The sequence below is a fragment of the Cervus elaphus genome, chromosome 9, assembly GCF_910594005.1.
Source record: "Cervus elaphus chromosome 9, mCerEla1.1, whole genome shotgun sequence".
Lineage (NCBI taxonomy): Eukaryota > Metazoa > Chordata > Mammalia > Artiodactyla > Cervidae > Cervus > Cervus elaphus.
Genome location: NC_057823.1, coordinates 19,369,067 through 19,389,031, shown reverse-complemented (window position 1 = coordinate 19,389,031; position 19,965 = coordinate 19,369,067). Strand labels below are relative to the sequence as shown.

The 19,965-nt window shown below is 54.8% G+C and overlaps 2 protein-coding genes across 3 annotated transcripts in view; one reads left to right on the top strand and one right to left on the bottom strand.

Annotated features, from left to right (window-relative positions):
* Positions 1 to 14,323, top strand: part of FBN3 (fibrillin 3) — a 68,029-nt gene extending 53,706 nt beyond the window's left edge. The window contains 11 exon segments of the mRNA XM_043911721.1: positions 192 to 326; positions 512 to 637; positions 1,739 to 1,945; positions 2,753 to 2,878; positions 3,423 to 3,545; positions 3,716 to 3,832; positions 7,888 to 8,016; positions 8,108 to 8,227; positions 10,095 to 10,329; positions 10,828 to 10,978; positions 13,317 to 14,323. Coding sequence (XP_043767656.1) covers positions 192 to 326; positions 512 to 637; positions 1,739 to 1,945; positions 2,753 to 2,878; positions 3,423 to 3,545; positions 3,716 to 3,832; positions 7,888 to 8,016; positions 8,108 to 8,227; positions 10,095 to 10,329; positions 10,828 to 10,978; positions 13,317 to 13,649 — 1,802 coding nt within the window. The 3' untranslated portion in view covers positions 13,650 to 14,323.
* A 444-nt stretch (positions 14,324 to 14,767) lies between these two features.
* On the bottom strand, positions 14,768 to 19,567 carry CCL25 (C-C motif chemokine ligand 25). Of its 2 annotated transcripts, XM_043911719.1 has the most exons (6): positions 19,476 to 19,567; positions 19,197 to 19,314; positions 17,413 to 17,530; positions 17,166 to 17,311; positions 16,718 to 16,837; positions 16,058 to 16,442 (listed from the first exon to the last, which is right to left on the bottom strand). In XM_043911719.1, exons 2-6 carry the CDS (start codon positions 19,267 to 19,269, stop codon positions 16,435 to 16,437), a joined length of 465 nt encoding a protein of 154 aa, XP_043767654.1. In that variant the 5' UTR covers positions 19,270 to 19,314; positions 19,476 to 19,567; the 3' UTR covers positions 16,058 to 16,434. The 2 variants fall into 2 exon arrangements, with proteins under 2 accessions (XP_043767655.1, XP_043767654.1); XM_043911720.1 differs by lacking the exons at positions 16,058 to 16,442; positions 16,718 to 16,837 and adding an exon at positions 14,768 to 14,984.
* Positions 19,568 to 19,965: the final 398 nt, after the last annotated feature.

The following is a 19,965-nucleotide window of genomic DNA, read 5'->3' as shown; positions in this document are numbered from 1 at the left end:
TGTTTGGGGCAGTCCTGACCATCCCCTCCCACTTGACTTCCCAGGAAGTCTGGGACAGGTGGGGGAGGAACGGGCACTCGGCAGTGCTTCCGGGACCTCCCTCTCTGGGAGGCCACTGAAGGGTGGGAGAGTCCAGATTTTCACAGCCTGGAGTTGAGCCATGAGCACCATCGATCCATGGTCGCCCACAGATGTGGACGAGTGTGCAGACGGTGAGCAAGACTGCCACGCCTGGGGCATGCTGTGCAAGAACCTCATTGGCACCTTCGCCTGCATCTGCCCCCCAGGCATGAGGCCCCAGCCGGGCTCCGGGGAGGGCTGCACAGGTACAGAAGGGCTTCCCCACCCCATCCCACCATAGACAGGAGAGTTCAAAGCCAGAGGGCACGCGGGCAGGCGGACATGGACCCTGGAGGTGGAGGGCAGACATGGGCCCTGGAGGTGGAGGCCAGCTTGGGGGACCCTGGCCTCCCTGCCTCCCCGCCGGCCTGCCTTATCCCTCCTGCCTCAGATGATGATGAATGCCGTGCCCAGCCCAGCCCCTGTGCCAACGGCCACTGCGTCAACACCGTGGGCAGCTTCCACTGCGACTGTGACGAGGGCTACCAGCCCAGCCCCAGCCTCACCGAGTGCCAGGGTGAGTGTGACAAAGCCCCAGTGTGGCACCCCCACCTGGGAGCTCACCGAGGCGGGGACAGGGTCGGAGCGACCGAGGGGGTACCCAGCCAGTCCAGACACATGTGTTCATCACACGCCCCCAGCTTCCCTTCACCCCTTCAGTCACCACCCCCCGAAAGGTGAGAACATGTCCCTGCTACCCTGTCCATCATCACACCCAGGAAGAGGCCCTCCCCAAGTTCACCACTTCATGGGGCTAAACCTGGAGGGCACCCCAGTGGTACCAGGTGTCCGGGTGACTTATCTGTCCTGGTCCCCAGTGTCCTTGTCGCCTTCTCTCTCCACACTCTCTGCTCCTGGAGCACAATTGCCACCCCTCAGTTTCAGGCCAAGCGTGTGTATCCAGCTGCCTCCTGCACCACCCCAGCCTCCACGACCCCCAGATGCAGCTCACCCTAGAACAAGTTCAGTACCTGCTCCCCGAACCCCATCTCAGCGATGCCCTGCTTCCCACCCAGACCCCCAAGCCAGCCTCCCCAAGTAATCGGATGACCCCCTCCTCACCTCCGTGGACATCACCTCTCTGCTCTGGCCCCACTGTCTGTCCTGGAGGCCACGACCTTTTGCCTCTATGCTACCCCTTGACCATCCATTCTCCCTGCGGCCAGAGAGATGCTGCCCTTTGACCTCAGGAAGCCGCCCATATCTGCAGACCAGAGGGTACCCCTCGGATTTGGAGTCTAGGTTCTGCCACAGTCCAGCCACAGCCGCCAGAGGGCGTTTCACAGCGCTAGGCCAGGGCGAGAAGGGGGCGGGCAGACTTCCCTGGTGGTCTCCTGGTTAAGACTCCACGCTTCCACTGCAGGGAGCTAAGGTTTGATCCCTGGTCGGGGAAGTAAGATCTTCCATGCTGCGTAATGCACCCAAAGCGGGGTGGGGGGGAACAACATAGTGCTAGGCGACCGCAGTTTAGAAGCCGCCACCCAGTGGACATGTGCAGTCGTGTAGGAGATGCTGGAACCTCCTCGTGGATTCTCAGCATCGCGGATGCCCTTGGGGAAGGGGAACCTGGATGAGTGGCTTGTTCCTCCCGCCCGTCATCTCCACCTGTTCTCCCCAGACATCCGGCAGGGGCCCTGCTTCTCTGAGGTGCCGCAGGCCACGTGCCAGACTCAGTCTAGCAGGGGCGAGGCCGTCACCAGGGCCGAGTGCTGCTGCGGGGGCGGCCGCGGCTGGGGCCCCGGCTGCGAGCACTGTCCGCTGCCCGGCACGTCCGCCCACCGGAAGTTGTGCCCCCACGGCTCGGGCTACACTGCCGACGGCCGAGGTGGGTAGTGTTCACTATCGTGTGCCTGTGCTGCGGCCGTGTTAGTGTGTGTGAACCAGTGTGCATGCATCTCTGTGCCGGCGGGTGGGTGGAACAGTGTGAACCACAGCCCATTCGTCGCTCTGGGGGTGTGTGTGCGTGAACTTGGGTGGATGGGTGAGCAAGTGTGTGAACCAAACTGTGTGTGTATGTATGTGTGTGTGTCGTTTGTTTTGGGTTTGTTCTTAGAGTGTGAGAGCGTGTGAGCTGGTGTGCATCTCCTATGAGTGCAAGCTGGATGAACATGTGAGCTGGTGTGTTGTGTGTGCGAGCTTGTTAGCATGTGTGTGTGTGTGTGCTGGTGAGGGTGGGGGCTGGGTGGGGAGTTCACACCAGAAAGTGGATGAGAAGGAGTGAGCTGGTTCAGGATTCGGGTAAGCATCTGTGAGGATGGGCATGTGTGTGAGCCAGTGTGCGTGTCTGACCTAGAGGAACCCATGAATGTGTGTCCTTGTGATTCTGTAGAAGCGTCTGAGCCGGTGACTGGCATGTCCGTCTCAGCTTCCATGTATGTGTCTGGGGTGTCCTGATGAGGTGTTGCTGGTGAGGCTGTGTGTCCCCCACCCTGAGGGTTCTCAGCGTCCAGTAGGAGGAGCTTCATAAGCCTGAGTGTGGGGATCACAGGGGCTGGCTCCCCAGCTCTGGGGTGCAGGGCGGGGGAAGCAAGGGCTGGCCTTACCTCCCAGGAGAGTGCTGGTGGACCCGAGGGAGGTGGTGTGTCCTGGTGAACGAGGTGGGTAGCCCCAGCCAAGCCCTGCTTGTCCCCAGATGTGGATGAGTGCCGTGTGCTCCCTCACCTGTGCCCTCACGGTGAATGCATCAATAGCCTTGGCTCCTTCCGTTGCCACTGCCAGGCCGGGTACGCACCTGACACCACTGCCACAGCCTGCCTAGGTGAGCCCCCCGCCCCTCCCCTTTGCCTCTCCTTACGGCACCTGGTACACACTTCCATGAGAAAACCAAGTCCAGAAAGCAAAGTGGCTTTCTTTCCTCCACCCCACCCTGTTTGGGCTGCTTTCCTCCTGTTATTTGCATCCTTAGGTGCATCCTAAGATTTTCAATTACATTGTGTAGCAGGGGTTCATCTAAATCAGGGTCAGCAATCTCCTGCCCAAAGGCTGAATCCAGCCCTCGGCTTGTTTTGTTAATAAAGTTTTATTGTCACACAGCGGTGCCTGTCTGTCTCCTCACCCTCTGTGGCTGTTTTTCCTGCTACAAAGGCAGAGTTGAGTAGTTGGAATTAAGACCACAAAGCCAAATATATTTACTCTCTGGCTTTTTGCAGAAAAAAAAAAAAAGCCAGTTCCTTGGGTAAGCCCACAGATTCTGGTTGTCTAGGGTCTGGGAAAGAGGCCTCAACTGGGCCTGGGTGGAGACCTCTGCCCCTGAGCCCCCAGGAATGTCTGTCTGACCCTCCTGAGCGCTGTGTCCCCTCTAGACGTGGATGAGTGCAGCCAGGCCCCCACGCCATGTCCCTTCCTCTGCAAGAACACCGAGGGCAGCTTCCTGTGCGCCTGCCCCCGTGGCTACCTGCTGGAGGAGAACGGCAGGGTCTGCCGAGGTGACATCCCCCTTCCCACACCCACGCCCCGTGGGGCTCTGTCCCTGTCCTCCCCAGGGGCTCCCCCTCCACTGCATGGGGTCAGCTTCTGTCTCCAGGGCGTCTCCCCTGGGAAGCCCCCAGCCCTGGCAGGCCCTGCCCTGAGCCCACCGGGACCCTCTGTGTCACAGACCTGGATGAGTGCTCCTCCAGGCAGCACAACTGCCAGTTTTTCTGCGTCAACACCATCGGTGGCTTCACCTGCCGCTGTCCCCCTGGCTTCACCCAGCGCCACCAGGCCTGCTTTGGTGAGTCCCCTCAGCCCTCCTTGGCAGCATGACCCCAACCTTCACCAGATAAGAAGCAAAGGCAGTGTGGGCCAGATGTCAGGGACACAGGGGTGATCAAAGTCCTTGTTCTGTCGCTGTTTACATCCTGGTGGTGTCTTGGACCTGTCTTCTTCCTCACCCAAGGGACCTAGGAGGCCACCCTCAGGAGTCTCTCTGACCTTGGCCCAGGACACCTACCCTCACCTCTGACCTGCTGAGTCTATCCCTTAGGGCTTCTCCAGGGTGCTCCTAAAAGCCAAGGGGCTTATACAGTCCACACCCGTCACTTTTTAGTGTCTTGTGACCTGGGAGAACCAGATCTCCCCCAAGGGCCGAGCCCAGTCACAGGTGGCTTTGTTTGGGCTCCCATGATCTCAGCTAACAGATACTAAACTAGGCAGTGCTCTAGACCAGAAATCAGCAGACTCCAGCCACCAGCTCAAGCCCAGCCCCCTGCTTGCTTTTGTCAATAAAGTTTTATTGGCACAAAAGCCATGCCCATTCATTTACATATGGTCTGTGGCTGCTTTTGCTACAACAGCAAAGCCTAGTAGTTGCAACAGGGTAAATGATATTTCCTATCTGGTCCTTTACAGAAGCAGTTTGCTTCATCTTGTTCTAGACCCCGAGGGTACAGGACATGATTCAGTTATACATAGGGGGGTTAAGTCACTAAGTTGTGTCCAACTCTTTTGTGACCTCATGGATTATAGCCCACCAAGCTCCTCTGTCCATAGAACTTCCAAAAAAAAAAAAAAGAACTTCCCAGGCAAGAGTACTAGGGTGGGTTGCCATTTCCTTCTGCTGTTTCTGTCCCAACCCAGGGGTTGAACCTGCATCTCCTGCATTGGCAGGTGGATTCCTTACCACTGAGCCAGCACATGTGCAGCATATGTGTCCGTATACACATATCTATTCTTTTTCATATTCTTTTCCCATGTAGGTTATTACAGAATACTAGTAGAGTTCCTGGTGAATATTTAGTAGGTCCTTGTTGGTTATCTATTTTATATATAGTAGTGTGTGTATATTAATCCCAAACTCCTACTAATTCATCCCTCCCCCTCGCCTTTTCCTCTTTGGTAACCATAAATTTTTTTTACTGTGTCTGTGAGTCTGTTTCTGTTTTATAAATAAATTCCTATACATCATCTTTTTAGATTTCATATATAAGTGATATCATATGATACTTGTGTTTCTCAGTCTGACTTACTTCACCTAGTATGACAATCTCTAGGTCCAACCGTGTTACTGCAAACAGCATTATTTCATTCATTGTAGTGTTACTAACCACAGTCACCATGCTGTACACTACATCCCATGACTTATTTATTTTTAACTGGAAATTTGTACCTATGACCCCCTTAATGCCTTTCACTCACCCCCCCAAAACCCCTCTCTAACAACCACGAATTTGTTCTCTGTCTATGAGCTTGGCTTTCTTATTTTGTTTTTAGATTCCATATATAAGTGGGATCATATGGCATTTGTCTTTTTCTGTCCAACTGATTTCGTCTTAGCAAGATACTCTCAAGGTCAACCAACCATGTTGTCATAAACAGCAGGATCTCCTTTTTTATAGCTGAATAATATTCCATTGTACGTATGTAACACATTTTTCTTTTTTCATCTGTCTTTGGACACTTAGGTTGTTTCAGGTCTTGGCTATTCTGAATAATGCTGCAGTGATCATGGGGCTGTGGATATCTTTTCGAGTTAGTGTTTTCATTTTCTTTGGATAAACACACCCATAAGAGGAGTCACTAGGAGGCCTGCAATTTTAAAACAGAATTAATGACAAGCCTCACTGAAAGAGGAAATTTGAGCAAAGGTTTGAAGGAGATGAACCATGTGCATATCTGGTAAAGGAGTGAGCATTTCCAGCCATGAAATGACAGGTATTCCCCTTTTTCCGTTGTTGTTCAGTCACTTTCCCTCCTTCCTGAGGTGAGCACGTTTAATGTGGCATCTGTGTGTGGGCAGCTGTACACATGTGCACACGAAGGCTTAGAAGACCCAATTCCTCCTGTACCCAGGAGAGCTTTTAGGTTCCCACAGGGATGTTCCTGGTGTCGAGAATCTTCATACTCGATGAAGAAGATGTGTGCTATATATATATACACACACACACACACATATATATATATATAGTGGAATACTGCTCAGCCATAAAAAAGAATGAAATAATGCCATTTGCAGCAACATGAATGGACCTAGAGATTGTCATGCTAAGTGAAGTCAGACAGAGAAAGACATATACTATATCATATCACTTAACATGCAGAATCTAAAATATGGCACAAGTGAATCTATCTACAAAATAGAAACAGGCTCTCAAACATAGAGAACAGATTCGTGGTTCCCAAGGAGGATGAGGTGGGGGAGAGATTGATGGGGAGTTTGGGATTAGCAAATGCAAGTTTAGTACAGAGAGTAGATAGACATCAAGGTCCTACTGTATAGCACGCTGCTGCTGCTGCTGCTAAATCGCTTCAGTCGTGTCCGACCCTGTGCGACCCCATAGACGGCAGCCCACCAGGCTCTGCCATCCCTGGGATTCTCCAGGCAAGAACACTGGAGTGGGCTGCCATTTCCTTCTCCAATGCATGAAAGTGAAAAGTGAAAGTGAAGTCGCTCAGTCGTGTCCGACTCTTCGTGACCCCATTGCAGCCCACCAGGCTTCTCTGCCCATGGGATTTTCCAGGCAAGAGTACTGGAGTGGGTTGCCATGGCCTTCTCTGCCTGTATAGCATAGGGTATTCAATATCCTATAATAAGCCACAATGGAAAAGAATATGAAAAAAATATATGTATATATATAACTGAATTACTTTGCTATATACAAGAAGCCAACACAGCATTGTAAATTAACTTCATTTGAATAAGATAAATTTTAAAAAATTAAAAAGTAAGGACTTTCCTGGCAGTCCAGTGCTTCAGACTCTGTGCTTCCACCACATGAGGTATGGGTTCAGTCTTTGATTGAGGAACTTAAGATTCCACATGCTGTGTGGTGTGGCCAAAACAAATATTTTTTTAATTAAAAAAACTTTTTTGAATAATAAAAGAATCTCCAAACTCAAGGAAGCCCAGATTAGGATTCCCCTAAGAAATGTGTGGCTCATTCTGCACGATCCTAGTCCCAGTGCACTTTACCATTGTGGGTCATGACCACCATGGCAATGTCGCCTGGTAACCAGGTTGTCTTGGCTCAGGCTGCCATGACAAAGTATCATAGACTGGGTGGCTTTAAAAACAGACACTTATTGCTGGCTCTGGAAGCTGGAAATCTGAGATTAAGGTCAGGTTGTGGTGAGGCTCTCTTCCTGGCTTGCAAACAGCTGCCTTCCTCGCGTTGGGGAGAAAGAACAGAAGTAATCTCTCTGATGTCTCTTACAAGGGCACCAATCCCATCGTGAGGGCACCGATCCCCACCCTCATGAACTTATCTAACCCTAATCACCACACAAAGGTCTTGCCTTCTAATACCATCACTTTGGGGTTAGGGTTTCAACATGGGGATTTGGTGGTAGTGGTGGAGGTGGATGGGAGCCCACACACAGTCAGTCCATGACTCTGGCTGATATCCCACAATTGTCAGGTTTCCATGAGGACAGGGTGCAGTGGTTACCCCAGGTCATTTTCCCAGAGAAGGAAAAGGGTCTTTGTTAATTTTATGTTGAGCACTGTCCCAGTGCTTCATGTGATTAGGTTAATTTAATTCTCATAAACACAATGAGGTAGATATTATCATCTCTACACTACAGCTGGTGAAACTGAGGCACAGAGAGGGTAAGCCAGTTGCCCTAAGTCACGCAGCGTTTAGGTGGTAGAGAGTCAAACGAAGTCCTATTTCTGTGTGATCTCAAATGTTTGTGACGTTTCTGTGAAGTGGGCAGTGTTCTGGACCTCCTTTCACAGTGGGGGAAACTGAGGCCTCGGAGAGGTTAAAGTGTGTCTGGAACAGCTGATCAGGTGGTGGGCCTGGCATCATGGTGCCCCTACCACCAGGTGGCCCTGCCTGTCCTCTGCAGACAATGACGAGTGCTTGGCCCAGCCTGGCCCATGTGGTACCCGGGGGCGCTGCCACAATGCCCCAGGCAGCTTCAGCTGTGAGTGCTATCAAGGCTTCACCCTGGACAGCTCCGGTCATGGCTGCAAAGGTAGAGCTGGGCTTGGAAGTGAGGTCTAGACCTCAGGGGTGGCCCTGGGCGCTGCCTGGCCAGCCTCTTGTCCTCTTTCTCCATCTCACAGACGTGGATGAATGCAGTGGGCCTCATCGCTGCAAGCATGGCTGTCAGAACGAGCTGGGGGGCTATCGCTGCAGCTGCCCCCAGGGCTTCACCCCACACTCCCAGTGGAGCCAGTGTGTAGGTGAGTGGGGGGGGCCTGGGAGGAAGCTGACCCCCAATCAGAATCTGTCCAAACTTGGTGACTGGGAACCACTCCAAGGGCAGGATGCTGTGATAAGCAAGACTACCTAAAGGTCCAATGGGCTGGTCTAGAAGTTAGTTGAGTTCCCTGCTGCTGCGGAGGCTAGGGAGTCAGGGGTCTGCAGAGCCAGTGTGGCAGAGTGGTGGTCATTTCTCAGGGAGTGGTAGTCTAGATTGAGCGGAGAGTCTGAGATGTGCCTAGGATCACTGAGAAAGTGTGCTGGGATTGATTAGTGATGTCTGCCATGAATGTGGCAATGGGAATAAGTATGTGTATGCTACATCTTTTGTCATACCTGTTGCAGATGCCCTGAGTTTGAGGGACTAGTCTTCTGCCTTCTCTCCGGCCTTCCTCGCTGCACAGTGTTCTTTGCTGCTCCTGATGACAGCCTCATCCTCAGCTCTCCTCTTCTTTCTCCCCTGCAGTCTAGTCTTCGCATTCTACCCACATGGGAACCACTCTCCTGCGACCTCTCCATCACCTTTCCTTGGCCTTTGCCTTCCGCCGCCTCTGCTCTGGGTATCACTGTCTGCCCCTCCCGGACTCTCCATCTACTGTGACTCGGCTTTCTCTCTGCCACTGCCTCCAGCGCTGCCTTCTCTCTGGCCCCTCCTCCTGCCCCTCCTGGTGGGTCCTAGGCCAAGTTCTCCATCTTTTGCCCTGTCTCATGTGTTTGTTGTCCCCTGGGAGCCCACAGGTCATCGCCTTGTTGGCCAGTCCCTGTTTCCCAGCCTGTCTCCTGCTCTGCGTACTTACTTATTCATTCCTTTGGCAATGGTTTGCCCAGGACCTGCCTCATTCAGGCCCGGTGGATGCAGAAGTGAGCTGAGATCAGACTTCATTGCTGACCACTCGTTGTCCAGTCTCGAGGGGGAGACAGGGATCGATTACGCCAGTGGTTCTCAACCAGGTGCCATTTTGAAGTGTCTTGGAGATACTTTTGATGGTCACAACTGGGCGCTGGGTGCTCCTGGCTTTTAGTGGGTGGACAGCCCCCCAAAACAGAATGAAATGGTCTCAAACTACAGTAGTGCCAATGGGAGAAATTTTGTTCCAAGAACATCCCACCATTTAGGAATTCCTGGGAAGTTTTTTGTTTTCCAGGTTTTTTCTTTTCTTCCCCCCCCCCCCGCCCCCGCCCCGGCCACACTGCACAGCATGTGGGATCTTAGTTCCCCAACCAGGGATCACACCCATGCCTCTGTAGTGGAAGCATAGAGTCTTAACCACCGGTCCACCAGGAAGTCCCTAGGATTCCTGGGAAGTTTGGAGAAATGCTTCAAAGGAGAATCACGGGATCCGGGGTGGGGAGGTGAAGTATAGGGGCCGACAGACCTAGTCCAAGGACTCACAGGGAGTTTGATGGAGGTTTGTTTTCTTAATAGCTTTATTTATTTATTTATGGCTGTGATGGGTCTTCATTGCTGTGCGGGCTTTTCTCTAGTTGCAGTGAGTGGGTTCTCGTTTCAGTGGCTTCTCTTGTTGCAGAGCATGGGCTCTAAGGCCTGCAGGCCTCAGTACTTGCAGCGCATGGGCTCAGTAGTCGTGGCACACGGGCTTAGTGGGTCAGCCATATATGGGATCTTCCTGGATCAGGGATCGAACCTGTATCCCCTGCATTGGCAGGCAAATTCTTTACCACTGACCCACCAGGGAAGCCCCCGATGGAGGTTTTGACATTGGTCTTGGCCTTGAAGAAGGAGTTGCTTCATGGGGACAGGAGCAATGCAGGCGGAGGGCTCAGGAGATCCGAAGGTGGCCTCCCTGCCCCGCACCTCCCACCCTCTCTCCCCCTCCCCATCCACAGATGAGAACGAGTGTGTCCTGTCACCCTCAGCCTGCGGCAGTGCCTCCTGCCACAACACGCTGGGCGGCTTCCGCTGCGTCTGCCCCTCGGGCTTTGACTTTGACCAGGCCCTCAGGGGCTGCCAGGACGTGGACGAGTGTGCGGCTCGGAGGGGCCCCTGCAGCTACAGCTGTGCCAACACCCCCGGTGGCTTCCTGTGCGGCTGCCCTCGAGGCTACTTCCGGGCTGGGCAAGGGTGAGGGGCTTGAGTGGAGTGAACCCAGAGCCCCCCATGCCCTGGGAGTGCACACACACTCACGGGCCCACATGCAGGCATGTATATACCTGTACGCTGAGAAGCGGTGTGGAGGCCCAACACCACCTGTGGATGTGCACACACAAGCTCACACCCACTGTAGTGTGTCATTGACCTGTACACCTTCATGTGCTCAGTGCTAATATACCCGAGTGTGCACGGGGCTCACACCTATGCCAACATGCCTGGGTACCCTTGTGCATGCCTGTATCCTCGTGTGCACATGTGTGCAAGCCCATGTTGACAGGGTGCATGCAGGTTCACACCCACACCCACGTAAGTCAAGGTCTGCACACACACATGTAGGTGCACGCAAAGTCTCACTGGCACACTCACCTTTGTCCCCATGGGCAGTGTGGCTCCAAGTGGAGTGTAGGCCAGTGGGGTGGCTGGGGAGGTCCCACCAGCCTGACTCACGCGACCCCTGTCCTGGCCTAGGCACTGTGTCTCTGGCCTGGGCTTCAGCCCGGGACCCCAGGATGCCCCAGATGAGGGGGAGCCGCTCTCGCCCGAAGCCTGCTACGAATGCAAGATCAACGGCCAGCCCTCTCGTGACCGGCCACGGCGCAGTGCCCGTAGGGACCACCAGGTGCCAGGGGGGGTGCACTGGGCGTGGGGAGCAGCCAGGGGATGGGCAGAGATGAGGAGCACACTCTCTAGGTCACAGCTATCCCCCGTGTCATGGTGCCTGCCTACATCTTCCTGTACTTTCTCAGCCCGAGGATTCCCCTTGGGAGCTCTCTGGGGGACACAGGCCCCCCAAACACCCCAACTTGCTCCCAGTGACAAGTCAGACCCCTCTCACACAGACCTTGGGTGTGATGCCTCCTGGGGATCCTTTCCATGGCACTTGGAGGCAGGAGAGATACCTTGAGCTCCCACACCTGCCTATGCCCTGGGACTTGTCACCTGCCACCTGGCTGGGACAGCCCCCTCTCAGAGTCCCTCTGGGTTTAAGCACCAGTAACCCTCAAAACAGCCAGCTTAACCCCTTCTTCCCTCCCCCTCCTTCAGACCCTCTGCCTCTGCACCTCTTTCCAGTATCCATGATGCTCCTGGAACTATGCCCAGGCCTCCTGAACTCTCCTTGTCTCTGGAAATTGCAAGGGTCTCTCCCCCCTCCCCACTACACTCTCAAGAACAGCAGAGCAGTTCTGCAGTTTAGCCCCTTTGTCCCCTGGGGCCACTCCCGCCATGGCCCTGACCCCACCAGCTTGTGTGGGGAGGATGTTTTTGTCAAAGATTCAGCTTGCTTGTCCTTCAGCTCAACAGTCCCTGAGGCCACGTCTGGCCAGTCTTGCCACCATCCCCTCTAAGGCATCTGAAAGCTAAGCATTTGTTGAGCACCTGCTGGATACATGTGCTGCTCTAAGCACTTCTTTTGCTTTTCTTTTCCTTCTAGTTGTTGTTTTCCCCTTTCTGGGAAAAACCATGTGGGTATATTGCCTTTGTTGCCATTATTTTTGTAAGCTTCACAGGGATAAGGCCCAGTGTCTCAGGTTTGCCACTGTTTCACCAGTCCTTGAAACTCAGTAAGAGTGACTGGAGTGGTTGTCAGGGCTCCTAGCATGGACCCAAGCAGATCTAGGCAGAAGCAGGCTGGGTCTTGTGGTTTTGCTTGCAATACCCATGGACTGCCAGCAGGTGTCACTAAGAGTGCATGTCTAGCGGCATTACTGGTGAAGGGCTAAATCTCTGGAACTGAAAGGCAGGGGAAGGGGGGGCACGGACAGAAATAGCTTTCACTTTCAGGCAACAGCAAAACACCCCCATCAGCATGTAAATTAGGCAGAACAAACAGCTCTGCCCAGAGCAAAGGAGACGAAAACACAGATAACCTCCTGTGGGATTGGATGCATCACCCAGCCAGGGTCAGCCTGCCATTGAGGTTTGCTGGCTTATTCAGGGGTCCTGTCTGGCTGCCAGGGCCAGGAAGCATTCAGAAGAGCTCAGATAAAGAGGGTTTTGTCATCTGCACACAGCAGGGCTCTCAGAGAGCCCAGATGCAGGAAGTGCGGCGGGCCTCCGGAACTGGAGCGATACTGGGCAGCTCCTCTGTCTGGCTCCTCTGTGCTTCTGTCACTGTGTGTCTGGGGCTGGCTCTTGCTGCAATGCCCATGGTCGTAACTCTAGCCACCCCAGACCACCTTTGAGTGACCTTAGCGTTTTGGGGCCTGATGCCGTCTGACTGCCTCCTGGTCTGGGTTGCTGTTCAGTTGTCAAATCGTATCTGACTCTCTGTAACCCCATGAACTGCACCATGCCGGGCTTCCCTGTCCTTCACTATCTCCCGGAGTTTGCTCAAACTCATGTCCATTGAGTCAGTGATGCCATCCAACTATCATCCTCTGTTGTACTCTTCTTCTTTTGCCCTCAATATTTCCCAGCATCAGAGTCTTTCCCAATGAGTCGGCTCTTCACATCAGGTGGCCAAAGTATTGGAGCTTCAGCTTCAGCATCACTTCTTCCAATGAGTATTCATGGGTTGATTTCCCTTAGGATTGACTGGTTTGATCTCCTTGCAGTCCAAGGGACTCTCAAGAGTCTTTTCCATCACCACAGTTGGAAAGCATCAATTCTTTGGTCTGGGTATCTGACGGGGAATCCTCTATTTCTTCCATCCAGACTGGCAGGGATCCAAGTAGGGTCCCTCGGTCAAAACAAGGGGTCTGAAGTCAGCCTGGCTCCCCCTCTTTGCTTTCCACTTGGGAACCAGTCTTCACCTTCACCCTCTGTCTACAGCCCAAGCTGACCATTGGCCTTGTGGGTGGAGGGCTAGACAGGAGTCAAGGGCATTGAGTGGTCCCTTTTTTACTCCACTTTAGAGACTGGCTGAAAGTCTCCTCTTGGCCCCGTGCCTCCCCCCATACCCCGGCATTCTGATTTCTCCAAGCCCCTTCCATCATCCACCTGGTCTTTCTCCCCAGGCGAGCCTGGCCAGCCTTGACACGGAGGCTCCACTGACCTTGGGACTGAACCTCTCCTGTCTGGGCCAGGCCCAGCACATCCTAGAGCTGAGGCCAGCACTGGAGAGTCTGGGGGGCCGCATCCGCTACGTCATTGCCCGCGGCAACCAACGAGGCTTCTTCCGCATGCATCACCTTCATGGTCTCAGCTCCCTGCAGCTGGGACGCCGGAAGCCAGGGCCTGGCACCTACCAGTTGGAGGTTGTGAGTGTGGCCGAGCCCTGGGGCACCCAGCCAGAGGGGCGGCCGGGGGGCCGAGCCCTGCGGCTGAAGGTGCAGTTGCAGCTACTGTAATCCGGGGGTTCCCACACCTCCCACCTGGCCCCAGGCACCCCCTGCAGCCTGATTTTCAGACTCACCACCTGGGCACTGCCCCACTCCTGCCTCCTTCCACAGGGTTTTGGGGAAACTGATGTCACTCTGTTTGCTATGACCCACCCCCCCACCGGGAGACCCTAGTGACAAGCCCTGGACTCAGTGGGCCCCAGGGTCCCCCTGTGGTCCTCCTCTCCAGAGGTGGGAGATTTGGAAGGCGGGAGGGTTCGATCCCCTGCAGCAATGGCCAAACAGGTGGAACCCCAAAACTCAGGAAGAGTGAAGTGCTATCCTCTGACCTCAAGCGAGCCCGGCCTCTACCCGAGGGACCCCAACACTGTTTTCTGGAGACAGCTGGCAGCCGCAGCTGTCTGCCCCCTCCACTTCTACAGCCAGGGTCCAGGAGGGCCCTGGGTTTCACTGTATCTGGACAATCTCAGGCTGACACTTCTGCACTTCAGGGGGTTGGGAGGCCATGGGAATGGGTGGCTGGAGTGGGCCTAAGGCTCGTCTCTCCCAGCAGAAGAGCACGCGGGGCCCCAGCTCAGTCACTGATGTGCAACCATGCTCATCATTCCCACGGGGAGCTGAGCTAAGGTTCTGAGGATACTTTCATATCAGAAGCAGAGACAATAAAGTTATTTTGGGTTAAGCACGTCCTTTGGCAAGTTCTGGCAGTAAAGGCTGTTCTAGGCAGGGCCAGGCAGGGCTTACGAGGAAGGGACCAGGAGGACAGCAGCTTTGGGAAGCATGAGCTTCTGCCCCGGGTTCTGAGGAGGAAGGGTGTAGGTGAGATGGGTGAAGACCAACCCGGCATCTTGGGGCATCATCCGAGGGTGCAGGTAGGTTGTGCCAACTTCAGACCTGGGAGTTCTGGCACAAAGTCAGGCTGCAGTGCTAACCACGGGTTCCCTCGAGGGTTTACCATCACTGATAATAATGATTCATGAGCCCAGACGACATACTATACCAGGCACCATTCTAAGTATTTTACAATTACTGACCCATTCGGTCTTTCTTACTGAGTCCAAGCTCGCACACTGCTCACTGCACGACAGGTCGATAAATCGGGAGATGAGATGTTGGGGCAAAGAACAGCGACTTTATTCAGAGAGCCAACAAACTGAGAAGATGGTGGACTTGTGCCCCAAAGGAAAGTCTTGCCTGAGTTGAATCAAGGCTTCTTTTATACTAAAAGGGGAGGGTGTGAAGTTAAACCAATTTCCTGGTTCTGGTCAGCCTCCAGAGGGGAGGGGATGTGTTAATTTCTTCCTTCCTGCAGTCGTTCACAGGTGGGCCTGGCCTGGATGCCTCCTGTAAGCTAATCAAAGGTGTTTTAGCTTTGTGCTCATTACCTGGGAAGCAGGGTTCCCAGAGATGGGCCATTATGTATAATTTAAGCTTATAGGCAACATCCCTTTAGTGATTAACTTGAAATAGGATACAAAAGTTTCTTCCCTGTTACATATATAAACCTGTGGAATAAGTACTGTTACTCTCATCCCCATTTTACAGATAGGAAAACTGAGGCTGAGAGTGATTGAGCAACCTGACCAAGGCAACACCAAGGTACAAATAGAAGAACCGAGTTCAAAGTCAGGGAACCATGCCAGGTTGGGCTGGATCTACTGAATTTGATGGCCAAGCTCAATGGACTCATCGTGTTAAGGTTAAGCTTGTGCGGGTGCTTTGATGTGTAACAAATGATAGCATATTTAGTTCCCATGAACTTGTATGAGGCAGGCAGTGTTACCACCTCCGTTTTACAGAAGGGAAACCAAGGCTTCAGAAGTTGTGGAACCTGCTCCGGGCACCCACAGAGTGTAGTGGGACCAGGACATTCCGCCGAGTCTGCACCCTGGCCCCCGACCACTTATTGTCCTCTAGGGATGGTACATTTGGGTCTCATCTGGAACATTCTCTGTCATGGTGGAAACGGAGGCTGCACAGTTGGGTGGCTCGAGCCTGGGTGAGATTTCCAGGGCCCCGGTGTGTGGCTCTGCCTTCCCCTGGAGAGTAGTCACTAGTGCCTGGCTACAAGGCTCTGTACTTATTCCGGTCCTGGCCCACCTGACTTGTCAGGAGCCTCTGGGTCCCATCAGAGCTTGCAGAGAACCTCTCTGTCCATCACCCAGTCTCACTACAGCCCAGGGGTCTGGGCAGAGCAAGCATGGTGACCCCAGTGGTGAGAAACGAAGAAAGGGTGATCTGCTCAAGGCCGCCACTGGGAAGCACAAGGCGGGACTCATACAGAGCCTCAGCCACTCAAACCAGTGCTTGGCCCTCCCAGCCTAAGAGCATAGATCCTGTGGTCCGAGGGCATCATGTGGGTTTCAACACAGGCTGGAGGTTCACACCCCATAATGAAAGGTGATGGAGACAAGCATGGCGTCCCATCTTTGGTTTATTTAAAAGTTTTGGAAGCACGTCCTGGGAGAGAACTGAAGCTCTGCAGGGACCCAGAGGGATGCAGGTAGGTGTGTCCCTGCAGGCAGGTTCTTTCCGAGAATGGTTACCCAGGCAGGCGTGACTGGTGCCTGGAGCAGGCGCAGGGCTTGAAGTAACAGGGCTCCCTGGTTCCAGTTGCTGGAGGGGCAGGAGGTGGCAGGGGTGACAGGGAGAGGCCGGGCACAGCCTCAGGTACAGGGGTTGAGATTTGCCCAGGAGGACAGAGGGGCTGGGGCAGCCAAGGCCGCAGAGTGATGGCTGTGGCAGAGAGAGGCCCGGCCCACCTCGTGTGGGCAGATCCTGGAGTGGTGTGGGCTCACGGTCCTGCCGGAGGGATCAGAGGGGTTGGCAGGTGAGGAGGACTGGAGTGGAGTGAGGTGGGGGGGGCCCTGCAGCTTTTGGTTCACATACCTGGCATTTCATTACCCTGCCGAAGCCCCTCTGGACAGGGGCAGGGTGATGATCAGCCCCCTAGGACCCGCCCATGTGAATCTATGAGGCTGATCAGAGAGCCCTCATTCCTCTGCAGCAGTGATGGGGCGGAGTTGGGGTGGGAGGGAGGCCCGAGGAGAGGGGTGGTCACGTGACCGAGAGTCGACCTGGATTAGCAGTTGACAGGAGGGAAGTTTTCCTCTTGCTGTTTCTGGTGGAGACCCTGAACCTCGACAATGGAAGTGTTGAGGTTCCAGAGCTCGATTTCCTCACCCCAGAGTGAGGGACTGTCAGAAGGCAAGAGAAATAGAAAAAGAGTGCCGCCTATACCTTTTGAGCACCTGGATCCACCCCAACCTGAGGCCTCATGTTGGCTGGTTATTTGAGCCGTGAGTTTCCTGTTTTCTTGAATTTACCATCTCTAGCTATTGAAAGTGTCTTGACTTAAAACGCTGCACATTCCTTCAGCCTCCCACTCACCCGCCCCTGCCTCTCCCTGGGGTGGAGGTAGCTGTCAGGGACTTGGTTGTCGTCCCCTCCTTCGAGGGTTGAGAAGTTCAGGGGCCGCAGCTGGGAGGATGGACTTCTTAGATGCTGGCCTGGGGTCTCACCCACCTTGGAAGTTTCTCCGAGTGCCGTGATGCTTCTCCAGGTGCTTTGACTGGCTCTTTTTCCGGGCATCCAAAATCTTCATCCCAGCCACAACCCACCTGGCCCCTGGCCTCCCGCACACCATCTTGTTTTTCTGAGGTAAGAAGAATCTGCAGGGATGGGGATGCCCAGGTGAGGATGTAAGTGGAGAGGAAAGCTGTGTGACGGCCTCCACCAATTCCCCCGCCGATTCCCCCGCGGTCCCACTCACATCACAGCAGGTAGGTTGCAGCTCCCGCTCACATCCTGGCGATGGTAACTCTGGGCATGCCGCAGCACGGACAGCCTGGCCCGCGGGTGGTAGGCCAAGCAGCAGTCCTCAAAGGCACCTGCGACCACACAGCCGCCCACAGGCTCAAGTCTGAGCATGTACGGCCGCGCATGCACTCTGCCGGGCCGTCCACAGACATGGCACCTACGCGCATGTGCGGCTAGGTATGCCCGCAGAGACACCCCCACTGAGGTGTGTAGCCGCGCATGCGCTCTGCAGGGATGCCCACAGAAGTGGTTATCCACGCGCACACACTGCAACCCTTCTAGGCACTGTGGAGGCCCAGGGACAGCGCAGACAGTGAGGTAGCCACTGGGCTCATCTCGGGCCCTTGACAAGGACAGCTGGCAGGAGTCAGAGAGGGCCCTGCAGGCCCCAGCTGGGAAGGGTCCAAGACCACGAAATAAATTGACCAACGCCATTTCCACTCCTGCTCCGGTGCAGAGGGCAAGGAGTGGGTGCAATGGCCTGAGAAGGGGAAGGGGCCTGGTTTGAGGTGGAGGTGCTGGTGCCGGAAGTATCAGGGAGGATGAGAGGGTGGGATGAGCAGAGGATGAACTAATATGGAAACAGTGCTGGGCCTTCAACGTCTTCTGGGGTCCATCCCTCTGACAATCCCTGCCTCCAGGGGCCACATCTTACTTCTGGGAGGGGCTTGGGAGGACTTGAAGGCTCCCTCCATCCCCACCTTGACCCAGAAAGCAAGGAACAGTGGAGTCAGATGGACCGTGTTGCAGTGCCAGGCAGGAAGCTTCCTGGGGTTGGGGGCAACTATGCCCCCAAGATCAAAGGGCCCAGGTTGGGCCTGGCTCCTGAAATGGGCCTTTTATTAGAGGACAATGAGAAGAAGGCCCAGCCCCATCCTGGGCAAAGGCTAAGGTCTGCTGGGGCAGGGCTAAGGGCCTCTCAGACCTAATGAGGGGCAGGTGGGGCAGGTGGGTGGGGCCATGGGGCTTCCACCTGGCCAGGGGTTCTGCTTGGCCACCTGCTGGGGCTCAGCTGCCTCCTCAGGCCCACGGGGATGGAGAAAACAGTGGCAGAGCTGAGGGAACACTGGGGGGGCATCCGGAATGACCTTTGGTCCCCAATATCCACAAGTGCCTAATCTCCGGAGAGGAGGAGAGAAATTCGTTAATAGCAGTAATGGTTATCATAGTAGCTGCCAGGCACTGGGCCAGGAGTATCCAATTGAATCCTCACGTCCCATCTCTGCAGTGGGAATTTGGAACCCCACTTTGCAGATGAAAAAACTGGGGGTCATAAAGGCCAGACCACACAGGTAGCCTGGGTGGGGGAAGCCAAGATGGAGACCCATTTTCATTGGGCTCCCAGGCTCTGATCTCAACGCCCCCTCCCCTAGGGGCTTTGCAGGCTCAGGTCACTGCAATGTGTCCTGGGCGGGAAGCAGCCATGCTGCCATCTGCTCCCCATAGTTTCTGGACTGGCTGGAGTTTGGAGGGATGCCTTGGGTCATGGACTGTGGGGGAGGCACCCAGGGGCTCTGGAAGGAGAGGCTGAGGACCATCACCCCCCAGGAGCTTGCACAAATGCTGGGAGTTTTTGCATGGCTGCTGGGGGAGCTGTCCATCAGAGAATGGATTCAGTGCTGATGGGCTCAGGGGAGGTTTCTGGAGGAGGGGAGAAGCATATTGGTAGCGGGAGGCACAGGAAAGATGGGGAGAGGGGACTCCAGAGGTGGGGGTAGGGATGAACTGAGTCAGTACCTTGAGCATGGACAGTGGGAGCCCAGGCAACCACGAAGCAGCCCACCAGGCAGACCAGGAGCCACGGATTCATAGTGCAAGCTGGTCCTCCCCCTCTGACACCTACCTAGAGGATTAGCTGGGGAGAACAGGTGGGTGGATGATGAGGACCCAAGAGGGACAGCGGCAGGTACCGGGAGCACCCCCATCTCAAGCCAGGGCCCCCTGCATGGGAGGCAGGTGGCATGGGATGGGGACAAGTGCTGCAGGGACCTGCTGCTGGTTTCGGGAAGGACTCACCAAAGCCTATGGGGTCCCTGGAGCTGGTGCCTGCTGGAGTGGACCTGAGCTCTCCTGCCTGCCAGGCCAGCAGGCTTCACCCTTTATAGATGGAACCCCACCCTGCCGCTCCGCCCTCCCTCCTCCTCCCTCACTCCACCTCCTGGCTTCTCCCTCCAGCCCTGCCCTCCTCTCTTCTCCCCAGTTTTTCTAGCTCTTCTCTCCAATGTCAGGATGCACTTGGCGGAAGTTGGGAGCCCGGAGTAAAAGGATCTGAATCAAAGAGCTGGGCAGGAAACAACGATACCTTCAACTAACTGCTTGGATGGGGGTGAGAGGTGGATGGGTGCAGGTGGACAGACCCAGCCTTGACCTTAGCCAGCCCCCTTGAAGGTTCACCTTCTCCCCCTCCAGGCCCCTCAGCCAGCACCCTGGCTTTCTCCCTGAAGGGCCTTTTCTCCTCCTCCTCCTGGCTCCTTTCTTGCTGCACCTCAAGGTGGACCCTGGCTTC

Excerpts from the sequence above, each read along its gene's own strand:
- CCL25 (XM_043911719.1), bottom strand. The coding sequence starts at position 19,269 with ATGAATCCGTGGCTCCTGGTCTGCCTGGTGGGCTGCTTCGTGGTTGCC. Across the intron at positions 17,531-19,196 it reads TCCCACTGTCCATGCTCAAG|GTGCCTTTGAGGACTGCTGC; the intron begins GTACTGACTCAG and ends GTGTGGTCGCAG. Across the intron at positions 16,838-17,165 it reads CACTCGGAGAAACTTCCAAG|TCCCTCACTCTGGGGTGAGG; the intron begins GTGGGTGAGACC and ends GCCTTCTGACAG.